Source organism: Rutilus rutilus, assembly GCF_951802725.1.
Source record: "Rutilus rutilus genome assembly, chromosome: 2".
Classification (NCBI taxonomy): Eukaryota; Metazoa; Chordata; class Actinopteri; order Cypriniformes; family Leuciscidae; genus Rutilus; species Rutilus rutilus.
In genome coordinates, this window is record NC_140210.1 from 40673101 (window position 1) to 40688038 (window position 14938).

Here is a 14938-nt window from a genome sequence, read left to right on the forward strand (position 1 = left end):
TTGAAGAGATCAAAGCCAAGGCCGCGAGCAGTTGTGCGCCCTGGGAATACGCCGCAGCTCTCTGCTCCACAGCCCCCTTTTTCCAGCGTCATGTCGGATTGCAGCTGGATTGCATTTCGCCAGTTTTCTTAATGCTCTCGGTTTTGACTTTGACATCACTGATCCCCCCCCCCCCCCCCCCCCCCCAACACACACACCTTCAACACAAACGAGAGAGAAGGGAAGACAGAAAAAGACAAAAACAAGGGAGCGAAGGAGAGAAAAATCAAAGAGAGCGACGTTAAAACGGAAAAAGCTGGAAAAGAAAGGAGTAAAATAGGAGGAGAGGGAGCAAGAGAGATTGACAGGGTGATTTTTATTTTCACAACTCCATAATTGGCCAGTTCAAAGGCGGATGAAAAAAGGAAGCATTTGTTTTTAATTCCGCGGGCAGATATGAAAGGAGCGACAAACTTTTATGAGTTCCCCAAAAATTAAAGACAGGCTCTTTTCACATTCAAAGAACAGGGTGTTTTTTACGGCCGAGAGACCACACAAAAAGAGCTGATAGCAAAGCCCACCCCTCCCATCCGCTGCAAACATGAGTTGACTGACTGCGAGATGCCGAGAGAGAGGGGTTTTGGTGTGCAACACAGAGAGAGGGAGTGAGTGCATGCAAGAAAAAAGAAAAAAAGAGGCTGTATCTATACATCCATTAAACAGCCTTGCTAATAAAGCCTGGTGGCAAGCCATCTTTTGTACTGTAACTCAGAGAAACCCTTTACCAAACTCCTACACCAGGGAGCATGAATATTTCAGTGGCGTCTGATCCACGGAGCATGTGAAGCTCTTTTGCCCCCACATACACAAACAGCCTGACAAAAAAATAAAAATAATGAGCTTCAGAAAAAAAAATGGGGAAAAAAGTGGAACCTAGTGGCACAGAGCCTCTATTAATCAGTAAAAAGCAGTGCACGTGAAGTTCAGAGATGCGCGCATGCATGTCCGCAAACACAATGCGGTTTCAGTCACTGTCACTGATGAATTTCTCTTGAGATGACGAAGGTTTGACGAGACACTCGACTTGTCTGTTCTGGTGTTTCTACGTGCCAAAATAACCAGTGCTACACAATTTTCAACAGTTATACAACTAGCGAAGAGGGTTACTGACACGCATCGAATGTCGATTCTCAAACAAACAATTGTAAAAAGAGAAAAACATGGGGATTTTAAGTCATTCGAGACTAAACGAGCTTCAAATGACACTGGGAATGAGAATACACAAAATGAAGCCAAAAACATTCAATGAAAAGGAGTTGCACAAGAAAAACAACTAAACTGGTAGCTACAAGAGCGTCAGCTATATTGTCAAAATAAAGCAGGATTTAAAGAGGCCGCCGGAGGGTGATGGAGGTCACAGCCGGGCCTGGAGACATAACATACAGGAAAAGTGATGACAACTGTGATGCGAAGACAAAACACAACACTGCACTTCATTTACACGTGCCCTCAGGATCCTCTCAACAGGTGCTATACCGCTGGATTGCAGAATAGATGTGCATTAAAAAGTCAAGAAATAACACTCGTGTGTTCAAGCCTGTTCAACGCCAGCTCAAAAATGATGGCAACTTGGCATTGTATATTACGAAAATTGTTAATGAATTTTACATTCGTGCATTTAGTAGATGGTTTAATCCAAAGCGACTTACAAAGAGGAACAAAAGTAATTATTCAACACAATATTATGACAGCATTTCTCGAATACACACAAAAGCTATTTCATTTGGGCGTTCTGGACAGAATTTCAAAAGTTTTTATAGTCTCCTACTATGAAGACATTGCAATTAACGAATTTCAGTGGGTCGCTTGCCATTAATATTTCGGGGTTGGTTAAATGCCCCATGGAGGCAAACCTTTGAAAATTAACCTAATAACACTGCCAGCCTGTTTTTCTTTGTACATCCGACACATGGATTCAATATGACTGTGGTAACCAGCCGATGTAAACAGAGTATCAATGGCCCTCTGTTTCAAAACCCTGCGTCTGTACCAGTGCACTTCAAAGGGCCGTGGGTTGCTGAAATCTGCGAGGTCTAGGCCACGCTGGTGTTCAGACCTGCTCAACAGATGATATGGCTACTTGTTTGCCCCTTATCACCCATGTGTGGGTGCGGTTCGCTTTGCTTGCCTTCATCAAAAGATGACACGCGTTTAAAGTACGTGCTAAGAGCGTCAGGAAGGCATATGGGCGAGTTTAGAAGTTCAAAAATGTAGATTATGATGTCAATAATAATGCTAATACTGAAAACTATGAAAGTGTGCTACAGAAATAATGTTACAAAAACCACACACAAGGGCTGCTGGGAACTGTAGTTTCTTCGAATGGTGCAGAAAGGAAAAGAGTAAGAGTAGATGATCCAGCTGTGTGAAATCTCTTTAGGCAAAGCCAGGGTTTGGGGGGGTTTGTGATTCCACGGCATGTCCACGCTAAGAGATCCGTCACATCCCACATCAAAGCAGGCCGAGTGCGAGTGTATATCTTGGGTCGGTTCTTCCCGAGCTCCACTGCCAGAGGCCAGTCAGGATGGGGGAGGTATACGGCACAAGGACAGAAGTTGCTCCATCAGTAGCTCCAGCAAATGTACTACAGTAGCCATTCATACATATGGAGAGCAAGCTACCCATCAAAACAGCCTAGTTGAAAGTAAGGTAGAATTCAAAGCGTCACTGCAATCAACTTAAATGATAATTTAACCTAATTTCCATGGATTTAATGGTCTTTGTTCTAAATTTTCTGCTCTTCTCTGAGACTTTTGCACACCAAACGTGACTATTTGTCACAAACACGGTTTTGAAATAATATGCCATTTACAATGTTGCCCAATGACATAGTTTGTATCAAATGATAGCAACTTCACAACCAAATATAGAAAAGCTTTGAATCTGAAATCGCAGCTAAAATAGAAAAAAAGCGGTGTGCAAACCACTATACAGGAGTAAATTTGGTTGATATTCAGCACCACCTATTATACATGGGGAAATTAGATTTTCGTATTTGCTTACTTTGAGTAGATCACTCATTTCCCTTATTGTTATAGTTTCGAAACGTGAAAAAGCCTTTGGATCAGCACATTCTGAAGAATTTCAGGACGTTTAGATAAAGGCATTAACTAACTCATGGGTCACAGGTCAAACATGTAACATCTCAAACACTTAGTGAGACGAAACTTTGCGCTCGAACTTTAAATAATCCAATTTAAGATGAAGAAACGAAAGAAAGGGGATGAAGAACAGATTAAACAATTCAATGAAATCCAGGACCCCATTCACCCCATTCTTCTCTCCAACTGATTAAAAGGGGCCCGAGATAAGCGGAACTACATGAAACGTCCCGGCGCGAGGGAAATCATTTCAAAAGGAGGAAATGCCTAGGTTGTCTTAATTCCCAATTCACCATTTCATACTAATGTTAAAATATTATAACTTCAAAGCTACGGGCACCAGAGACAATGCAGCCCCAGTGTTTACCTGGAAACATTATCTGCTGACCCCAAGTTAGTCATCTCAAAGGAACCCTGGATGCCATTTCCAGATGTCGTCTATCAGATTAGAGCAACATGTAAAGCTTTCATGGATCACTAAGCACCATGATGCCAATATCCACTACTGCTGGGGGGCTGGAGAACATTGTACTCGTACGGTTGGTTGGCGTTTCACCAGGTAGCAACAACACGCACTCAAAAAAAATGCTGACCACCAGAATATTGTCTGTTTCATGACTGGGAGGGAGTTCAGGCACTGGAATGTCATAGCCAATGGAAATCAATCCAAACTTCAGGGGAATGAAGGGGGGGGAGGGAGTAGAAAAAAAAAGAAGATGCCTTTGATCTCGCAGAAAACCGATCCCAGGCCTTGGAGATACTGTGTCCGAATATTTGAGAAAGAGAAAGAGACAACAGGCGGAGGAGTTCGAGGAAAAGGATCTGGCGTGATTGCGGTTTTATTTGCACACAGAGTGAAAAAGAGAAATTCAGGTAAGTTGCAAATGGTCGCACATTCTGCAACAACTCTGCAAAATCATTGTAAAAGTGCGAGTGGAAATAATCTGCTATTATTTGTGGATTTTTTTTTTTTTTTGTGTGTGTACCTCCCAAGCAAAGGCTTTAAAACCACAAAGGATGTTCCAGTGACTACCTTGCTGACCCAAAGGCATTTTTTGTGTTTGTGCATATAAACCACATCTCGTTGTGTAAATGTATCTGCTTAAGAAGAACCAAGCAATAAAGATGTTAACTAAGTCATAATAACCATTTATCCCAAATGCTTCGATTGATTACAGGTCAATCTTCTGTTTGGTGTCCGTCACCACAGCAAAAACCGAACCATAATCGCACGGCCGCAGACTGATAAAGGAGCTGAATTCAGAGCTGTGCAAACAATGGATGAGATGAGCTCAGCGGAGAAAGCCCTCTCTCTCATCGGGCTCACAGACTGCCTGCAGCGGCCATCTCTTCCAGGCACCAGTACACTGCCAAACAGGGAGTCTTAACCACACAAAAACTACCAAACAGGATTAGGGTGGACAGCTGCTAGCGTATCCACCATCTTTTTCATTTTTTTTTTTTAAACCCCCTCCTTCCATCAGCGGTTGCGTTATAGAATAACCGAGAGGGTAAACGTCTGTAAGTTCTATACATTTATCCAAAAGAGTGCACGTCCTTTCAAAACAATCATACAAATATCGTTTTTTTTTTTTTTTTTTTTTCTGCCACGCTGAAAAGCATAGACAGTACGAGCAGATATGGATATGGGTCACAGCATTAGTCACAGACACGCCGCCAAGCAGCAACTAACGTCATAACCCAAAGCTGCACGCTACAATGAGGGAAGATATAAAGTTATGAAAAATGTCACTGGCGGACGGCGAGGGATCGGGAGTGAACGGCACGGGAAAACACTCACCGTTCTGGGAATGGGAGGCGAGAGAGAACCGTTGTTCATGTAGGAATCATTGTTCATATTGGTCATCATGATGTATCCTGGGTAGCTGGGGTACGGGTGGCCTTTGCTGTACATGTCCTGGTGCTTTCCTGTGAGAGAATAAAATTCAACCTGAATTAATAAGAATTCCTAGGCAAGATTTACATTTATTTGAACTAATACTTGATGTGATCCAGTCACAAAAACAAAAACAAAAAACTTTAACAACGAATCAAAAATGAGCAAATGCCACATTTTTTTACAAATGCATGAAATCCAAGCTAAACAGGAAATCAAGTAGGCATCTAAAACGAGGAAGCCGTTTTGAGGCCACTGAAGTGTTTAGCTGAAAATTAGCATCCTAATTCACAGCAAGCAGAGAACAAAGGGCAAAAAGACAATCAAGTCACTTCACTGTGACCCCGGCGCCCTGCTCGGCGTAAAAAAAAAAAAAAAAAAAGACCCGGGTGCAAACAGAGATCAAATGAACTCCGGGCCATCACAGCAACATGCTGCTCTTGACAATAGAGTCTCAGACGGTGTGTTTGGAGGCCAGCGTGTCACAGGAAGATGGGGCACTTCCCTGGCACGTGTCATTACGTGTCGACAACAAACAGACTGTGGGCTGTGAAATTCCCTTCACAAAGCCATCGTGATCAGTGAAGCGAATGAACAAATCGGAATAATTACCAGCATATTTATTACAAATTATATCTTGTATTCATTTGAATTTTAAAAAAGAGAGACTATATATATATAGTCGTGTGTGTGTGTGTGTGTGTGTGTGTGTGCGTGTGTGTAAATTGCTTTCTTTGCAAGTGTTTTAACATCATAAAATGAAAATGCCATGATTTCGTAAAAGCATGCTTTGAGAATAAAAAAAAAGTACATCACTGAATCAAAGAATTAATAATAATACGCCATGTTTTTACCCCAAGCCATAGGACTTACCATCATCCGGATGGTCCCTGTGCTTCTCATGGTAAGAGTCTGGTGTTATTTGGGACTGTCTAGCTGCCTGTTCAAAAATGTAGGAGAGAGATATTAACAGCTTAAATTCTGATGTGCAACGCGTTTATGTTTTTCCAGGATTCCTGCTATCTGAAGGAAAAAAGCTGACAAAATAAGGCATGCTTTGATCATATTTTTGGCTGAAGGCATCCATAAGGAAAAGATAACTTGAGGTTTTTTTTTTTATACATTGATTAAACTCAGTCATTTTCTCTCTCTGCTGTGGAGTCTGACCACAGATGCGGTCGGTATCTTAAGGAAGGAAAAAGAAAGGCTTCGCTACTATTCTCGTTCACTCCGCATTATGAATCAGAAGTGCCGGGAAATAAACTCCCATTTGGAGTTCAGCTCCCTCTGGGTGCCTTCCAGCAGAGTGAGGATCGGCACCGCTTTCCCAATTAACACTCAGCCCATCAGTTTGTTCTTTCTCATGTCATGCTGTAACCCTGCATGCTGTCGATGCCAGGAGGAAATACATTTCATTAATAAAGCCAAGCATCTGCTTATTCTTCAGTTCATTTTACTTGATTCACATGACCAAGCAGTAATGGGAATTGATTTGATTTTTTATGATTTTTTTAAAGCAGAGAAACACAAAATTCTGTCTCAACTAAACGGTCTCACAAAATTCATTTTGGATAATTCTTTACTCTTTGTGTGAAATTGCAGTATGTAATTTGTAAGAGGACAGGCAAATTAATTTGTCGCCATCATAAATGGGGTGTGCTGATTTTTAATACATATGTAGGCCTATATTAATAAAAATAAAGCAAATAGCAGAATATTGTAAAATAATATCACAATAAACCAATCAGAGGTATAATGAGCTGTTTCAGAAATATTAAAATATGTGCATCACCATATTATCTGGCAGACTTTCCAAGATAATTAATATTAATCAGAAAAATTGCAATAATAATAACAACAACGTTTAGCATTGTTATGGTATTGCAATATCATGTTTACAATATTGTTTAATAACTGTTCAACATAAATTGTTGAATAAACTGAATAAGCAGGCTTTGTCTTAGTACAATTTCAAATACATATATTGAATAGTGACTATTTTGTGATTAGTAAAAGAAAATATTAATAAACAAAGCCTTTGAAAATTAAATAACGACTGTGGGTTAAAAAGGAATATTGTTAATGATGATTTGAATGAATAATCTTATAAAAAAATTTAAACATTGAATCATTTCTGTGATCAATGAAGAAAATTATGACCATCGAGGCCCTTTTAGTGTGTTTTTTTTCTCTCTCGCCTATAAGGACTGTGGGTCAAAATTAGTTTGTTGACTTTAACACGTGTAGCTCTACCATTTAAACCATACACACACACACACACACACACACACACACACACACACTAACAGAAACAGAGGCTAAAATATCAACATGTCACTTAATTTTGAGAACAAATTCCAACTTCCCAACAGCTGGACACGAAGTTTGACGGAGACCTTCACGTGGGTCTGAGGAGTGAGTTACTCACGTCGTGACTGTTACTGTTGGGACTGATTTCGGTCTCGTTGACCAGAGATGACTTGATCTCCGCTAAGTCTCCCTCCTCCTCGGAGTGGTTGATCTCCGCGAAGATCTGCTCCTTGTGCGGGTCTCCCTCGTCTTTGAACGGGATCATTTCATCGGTGGCGCAGAGCTCCGGGTCCCCGCCGCCTCCTCCACCTGACAACTGCGGCATTTCTCGGGTGATTGAAAGTCCTCCTCACCCTACAAACGCCCGGAAAGCGAACGCGTGCAACAGAAACCCCCGTATACTTTCAGCTCGCGCGCACTCCAAACACGCGCGAGAGTGTTTTGGTCAACTGCAAGCAAGAGCGCGCGACCGGTGAAACACTCAAGAATCCAGACGGGGGAATAAAATGTAGCGGCGCTGAATGTTGAAGAAAAAAGAAGAAGAAAAAAAAGTTAAAGTACAGTTCCTTGGGTGTTTTTAAAGCAAGCGTCAGAAGTTAAAGCTCAAATGAACGCAGGACGGTTGTGACTGTTAAAAAAAAAATCCCGACTCCCAAAAAAAAAAAAAAAAAAGTGCTGGAGTTCAGATGCTGTGTGTCATTCCCGTTTTGTTTGTTGGGTAAAAAGGTGTCCCTCTTCAGAAATGAGCTCAGCAGAGACTGAGAGTAATGTTGGGCTGGAGAGAGTGTAGTGCTGTACTCCTCCCCCTGATCTCTGACTGACTATAGAGATGAAAGAGAAGCCGCCGCTGTGATTGACACCTCACACACGCACGCACATGTATTGACTGACACCAGAGGAAAGTAAAGGGGGATTTTATACAGTTCGTCCAACAAAAAATGGACAGAGAGCAGACAAAATGTGGACGTTCATTTTTGGGGTTATTGGAAACGAAAACAGTGTCGTAACAACAACGTCAGTTTAACCAATTAGAAAAGAGCTACGGGATCATACATAAGCGGTGTAAAATATTTAGGATTTACAGGAAACATCAGAAGTCATTTGTGAACATTGTATTGAATGTTGGATGACTGGTTTCATGTAAATCAGTTTAATTCGATATATAGCTAATATCCACGAGCTTTTCATCATAATGTTTGAAAGTAACACTTTCTAATGTAGGCTACTTATATTGGAACCACAAAGATGCACAACATTGTATAGGCTTGTCATCTTATGATTTTAAATATGTTTTATGTATTTATATTTTTGTTTGCAAATGTTTGAATCGAAATGATTATAATTAAATATGTGGGATGGCGGATAACATAACTGTTATATAATATATCATTATTAATAATCATTTCTGAGCAAGTACATTTGATTAGCACAACAAATTCAATATGTAATTGTTCTTAGTGTTACTATAGTAAATAGTATCAACAGCACCCTTTGTGCTTATTTTGGATTTATAAACAAAAAAATAGGAGACAAATATTAGAATATTATATAAAAATCTGAGACACGTTTTTGCAATTATGAAATGACCATAATAAATGGTCATTTAAATAGAAAACAAAAATGCTAAAATAATAATAATAACAATACAGAAAACCCACCTTTTGGCCTATATTAGCCTATAATCATTGATCTGCATTAGCTTGCAAAGGGTGAAATCAAATATGCAAATGCGTGAATCGTTTTAATGCAGCTGTATAATAATAGAGGATGAGATTGCGTTTGAAAAGATCTATAAAGTTGTTTTTATCTCGTAGTCATCTTATTAAATACATTTTCTCATGCATGCATGATTTAATGAATACTTGAGGTTGACCCGACTGCTTCTTTTGTTCTCAAGGTAATCTAAATTAAAATTTTGTATGCAATTAAGCTTATTTATAAAACATACACTGTATAATCATCCAATGTTTGATATACCATGTAATTTATTAGGGGTCGTGTACATAACGAATTATTTCTATCTAATATGAACCGTTGCAAAAGAAAAAAAAAAATCATATTGTGTAACATGCTCTGAAATTTGACGATAAATATTTGTTAGAAATAGGCTATACATTTAATTAATCAATGACAATTACATAATAATCAATTGTGCAATTTTGCTTTAAAAAATACTTAGGCTATTACAGATATCGTTATCAGCAGATTTTAATTGAAAACGTTAATTTAGCCATTTTAGTCGAATTAACATATTAAGCCGATTTTATGAAATTGTTGCAATGAATAAAGCAAATGTAAACAGCTGCTAAATCTGCTAGCAATATTTAAATATATAAACCCAGATAAATGCAAGGAGCCCTCCCTCAGAGTAGTAGAAAGCAAGAAAGGGGAAGAAAAACATTGGGAAGTGTTTCTGCGGCTTGCGTGAGAATAAGTTTGGAGTAGGAGGCAGCTCTTTATAAAGCAGGCGGAGGAGGGGTCAGTGGGCGGAGCCACGGCTGCCTTTGATCTGGCGGCGGCGGCCTCTTTCATCCACACTCTTTGTATGACCATATATGGTGTGAGGATGGAGTCGCGCCAATATTTCCACGCGCTCCTTCATCCCAGCTGAGAGGGAAAGCGACGGTTCTCTTCCGGGTAAAGGAGACACAGCGAGAAAGATCAAAGGCTTTGGATTTGGAACCCGAATGTGGAATCAAGAGTGTGAGAGAGAGAAAGAGAGAGAGAGAGAGAGAGAGAGAGAGAGAGAGAGCGACAGAGAGAGAGAGAGAGAGAGAGAGAGAGAGAGAGAGAGAGAGAGAGAGAGAGAGAGAGAGAGAGAGAGAGAGAGACGGGACGGGACTGGCCGCATTCCAGAGTGTAGCGGAAAGCTGAGCCTTAAACACACACACACTCGCGCATTCACTCACTGAGACTGGCTCCCGGGATAACAATCGAACCTTTCAGTTTTTAAATGAAATGCATGCATAGCAGGACAGATGTGTTGTTATTGTAAACTGTGTGGATTTATTTTAATGCATGGTTATTTAAATGTAAGGCTCCATATGAAATACATTAAGGCTGTAATTCCACAGCCCTGAGACAGCTAAACATTTATTATTTTAAAATGATTATTAAATGTGTCTGCACTGACAATATTTTTTATTTAGTCAAACAAAGAAATGTTTTTTTTAGTGGCAGAAAATTAAATTCGAATTCAATTTTTATACAATGAATGTTCTCAGTATTAGCAAATCTACAGATTGATTCAATTCAGGGACATATACTGGTAAATGTGAATGAATAGAGATCGTAAAGAAAGGACAAATGGGAAATTTGCTGCTTGAAAACAAAATGCACACAAACAAACACACATTAATCTGACAGACTGGTTTCTATGACAATCTAACCTTTATTTATTTGAATGCATGATTGTTTTAATGTAATGCTGCAATACATTACGGCTGCCAGAAAGCTCAAAACAGGCATTTTTGAACCGCACTTGTTAAAAAGCCTAGACATTAACAGGATTTTTAACTTCAAATTTAGAAATTATTGATGTATTTATAGTAAAATGTAGGGCATAGAGAGAAAAAAATGCTGTAATTCTGTCATCAGCATTGGCAAATCACAGATTGATGGCCAGAAAAACAATTCTGAAAAACTGATAGGCAAATGACTTTAAATAAAAGTACAGTTATCTGGCATCATAAATCAATTGTTAAATAATGAAGTGAAGTGTGTGAATGCATTTTCCTGGTTCACAAAGAAGTAATTTAGTCAAATCTCATTCTTTGTATGGGAAAGCAGCTCTGTGTGTCTAGAATATACAGTCAATAATTAGAATAAAAATCCAAATCAGCTTATTTCATAACATGAGGGTATCTGACCTCATGGCAAGGACAAGAGCATAAAACATAAAACCATCCACATTTCAGTGAGACTTCAAAGGAAAACATACACTGCTTATACATAATTTAAGAGCCGAACTTTGCGTCATCGCTGGACCTTCAACTGTTAGCAAACATAAATGTACAAAAACATAGTTAAGAGCAGTGTTACATGTTAATGCACAGCTCTTGCCTAGTATTTTTCTTTTACAGTAGTTTTACAGCGCAATAATTGCCTCTTTTTTTCCGTCAAAAAAGAGAAATATCGTGAAAGAGAAGATCATTTGCATTTCCGTCTTAATGAGTTTGCAGAAGTGACCCCTCTGGATCAAACATGAAAAGGAAAGTGTCCTGCTGTGTCCTGACCTGAATTTAGTTGTCTCTCACTCTTCTACTGCATATTGAATATTATATAACCTTGAAGGACCAGGAATGTATCCATAACACAGCATAATTTATCAGAGCGCTGCTAATCTAGACGGGAATTAGACTGTTGGGTTCAGAAGAGAAGTTCAGAAAAGATTGCCCTCTTGCTGTGACGCTCATGCATGCATTGCTATTGATCAGGAACTGTGTGGATTAATAATTTGGTTTAACTGTAATCTGAGGATGGGAATGACCTATATAATGGAGGGAAAATTTGCTGATTTGGCCTTTGAATTATTCAAATTGTTTCAATACGATATTGACCGTAGATCATAAAAAAAAAGTGCTAATGTATTTAATCATAATTATTATTTAGTCTGTAATCTTAAAATCATAAAGAGGCCATATTATGCCAGTGTTTTGTTTTTGGGCTCTTAAAAGGTTTTCATGCTTGAATGTTCCAAAAACACATTATTTTTGTTGCAGCACCTCTCTTCCCAGTCTGTCAGTAACGCTCTGATTAGTTTCTGTAACTATGAAGCCCCTCCTTCTGATAAGCACGCTGTGCTCTGATTGGTCGGCTGGATCAGTGTGTTGTGATTGGTCAACCGCTTCCAGCGTGTTTGGGAAATGTAACGCGCCTTACCATAACTGCGAGTTTCAATACTAACTAACTCAACCAAGCCCCTTTTTCATGCTCAAACAGCAACATTACACACTAAAGGAATAATGTGATATGCAAGTTCACATTTTTTTTCTTTCTGCTGTTTTTGACATCACAGCTGAGCTCAGAACAGTCACTAGTAAAGGGCTAGGTACTGTGCATGTGTTATTGGTGTGTCATCAGCCAATCCTGTCATCACATCATTTATGTCACAGACGACCCAAAGATAACAGGATGCGAGTCATGTACTTCAGGGCGGCATAACGCAGGTATATATTATTATTTTTATCCGAGGGGGAGCAAGTTATCATTGCAATAAAAGATCAGACAAGCATTTTTTATCTTTGGAATAATGTGCACTGATGAATCATTCTCCATAAACATGTATTAAAAAACTGATCAATTTTGATTTCATGTTTATTTTGCATTTACCTTGATATGAAACAACTATTTCACAGTATAGTGCAGTTCAGTGGAACCTCACTCTTTGCAGCCGCGATAAAGCTGGCAGCCGATCCAGCGGTTCTTCCACCTGCTTCAGTTCTGACAAACCCCCCTGAATCGAAAATTATAGCTGTGAAGCTCCCAGTCACCGCCTAATAAACGGCAGGAAACAAACATCACATTAAGATGAAAAGAGCATACAATTAAAGTTGAGAGGGGCGAAAGAAAGCCATTTATCAGTCAGAAGAAGAAGAGTTAGAGGTGGCGGAGGTTTTGAGGCGAGAGATGGTTTTTGCTACTCTTTTATTGGTGGGAATACAGGTGATGTTCAGAGGAAGGGAAAGTGTCTGGAGGGGATGAGCTGAGCGTTCAGCCCCACTTCTGTCCTGTGATCTGCTGATTTATAACACGGCGAGAAGGAGACATACTGTTATTAAAATAAAATCATATTCTGGATGGAGCTGGGGAGGGGAAAAGACCCAACAGGGGGAAATTTGTTATGCTGGGTTATTGAGTTTGGAGCCTTCTGCACCTACACAAATTCACTCTTGGCAAGCCTGTCAAAATACGTAATGAAAATGAAAAGACTTACAAACAATACATCTATGACCTGAGGGATACATACAGAATGTCTCCCATAGCGTGTGCATGTTTCTAGCCTACATAGGGGTATTTTTCATAAATGTCAGGTATGGGTAAGTTGTTTAATTTTTTATTTAATTTAAAACTTATACTTCATTTCTGTTGGACAAAATGGACCGCTCTTTTGAATCCTGAAAAAAATGTGTTCAACACTGTTTTCTTGAGCATCAAATCATCATATTAGACTGATTTCTGAAGGATCATGTAACACTGACTGGAGTAATGATGCTGAAGATTCAGCTTTGCATCACTGGAATAAATTACATTTTAAAATACATTAAAAGAGACAACATTTATTTTACCCCTGTGCACAAAAGACTTATTGTGCAGCCGACACGTAGAGGCAACCCCTGTGCAATTTCCACAGCCTGTGTTTGTCCTCAGACGGGAAGTCCACCAGTAGCCCAGAATGCTGTATCTGTCTTTTCATCCTGCCGCGTTATTGAAGCACACATTGAGTTTGGGTCAAGTCCTGCTGGGAAGGTGTCAAAGGTCATGACCGCCTTACTGAGGAGTCACAGAGCCCAAGTCCTGTCTGTAATCAAACACACACGCACACACACACACACACACACACACACATCTCTCAGACAGGTCACCTCCAATGGCATTTAAACAAGAACCATCACTGTCAATATCTCGTCACACTAACAATGAGCAGGAAACCATTACATTCTCACATAAGAAATATTCATGTGTTCACCAAAAAATTAAACATTCTGTAATTTTATACTCAAACCTCATGTCGTTCCAAACCTGTTTGACTTTCCTTCATCTGCAGAACAAAAATTAAAGCCTATGGGGTCTAATGTCGTTTTGGACACCATTGACATTCATTGTATGAAAAGTCAGTTCATTAACAAAATCTGAAACATTCTTCAAAATATCTCCTTCTTTAAAAAATCCAGAGCTCTAAAATGTTCTACACTGAAAAAAATTATTCGTTGAATTTAATAAAAAAAATGTATCGTAAGTGGTTGCACACAATTGATTTTAGCTACATTTAAACAAATGCATTAAAGCGATAGTTCACTTTGAAATTAATTTTTGATATGTTTTAGCTTACCTCAAAGGCATCCAAGATGTAGGTGTCTTTGTTTCCGCAGTAGTTTCAATTTTGATATTTTTAGGTCAAACCGTTCTTGTCTGTCATATAATGCAGGTCGATGGTCACTGGCTCAAAACACAAGCACAGAGTCCAAATTAAAACAATTCCCCATCGTCCAAATGAAACAATTCCCCATCATAAGTACACATTGATGGCCTAAGACACGAAACGAGCGGTTTGTGTGAGAAAACGAACAGTATTTATATCGTTGTTATCTCTTGAAAACAGCACACGTCCAAATGATCTGACGGCGCGGGCGGGTATAGATATATACATAGATTTCGCCTTGGCTACTGCAGTTCATTGGAACGAAACCGTAGCCAAGCGACATCTAGTGTAGCCTATATATCTATACCCGCCCGCTGGCGGGTATAGATGTATACACTAGATGTCGCCTTCGCTACTGCAGTTCATTGGAACGAAACCGTAGCCAAGGCGACATCTATGTATATATCTATACCCGCCCGCGCCGTCAGATCATTTGGACGTGTGCTGTTT

At 39.5% G+C, this 14938-nt stretch overlaps 1 protein-coding gene across 1 annotated transcript in view; it reads right to left on the reverse strand.

Moving 5' to 3' along the window:
- The window catches only part of lef1 (lymphoid enhancer-binding factor 1), a 45595-nt gene extending 37417 nt beyond the window's left edge, over positions 1-8178 (reverse strand). The window contains 3 exon segments of the mRNA XM_084401787.1: positions 4942-5069; positions 5911-5977; positions 7466-8178. Of these exon segments, the coding sequence (XP_084257913.1) occupies positions 4942-5069; positions 5911-5977; positions 7466-7672 (402 nt within the window). The 5' untranslated portion in view covers positions 7673-8178.
- Between the last annotated feature and the right edge of the window lie 6760 nt (positions 8179-14938).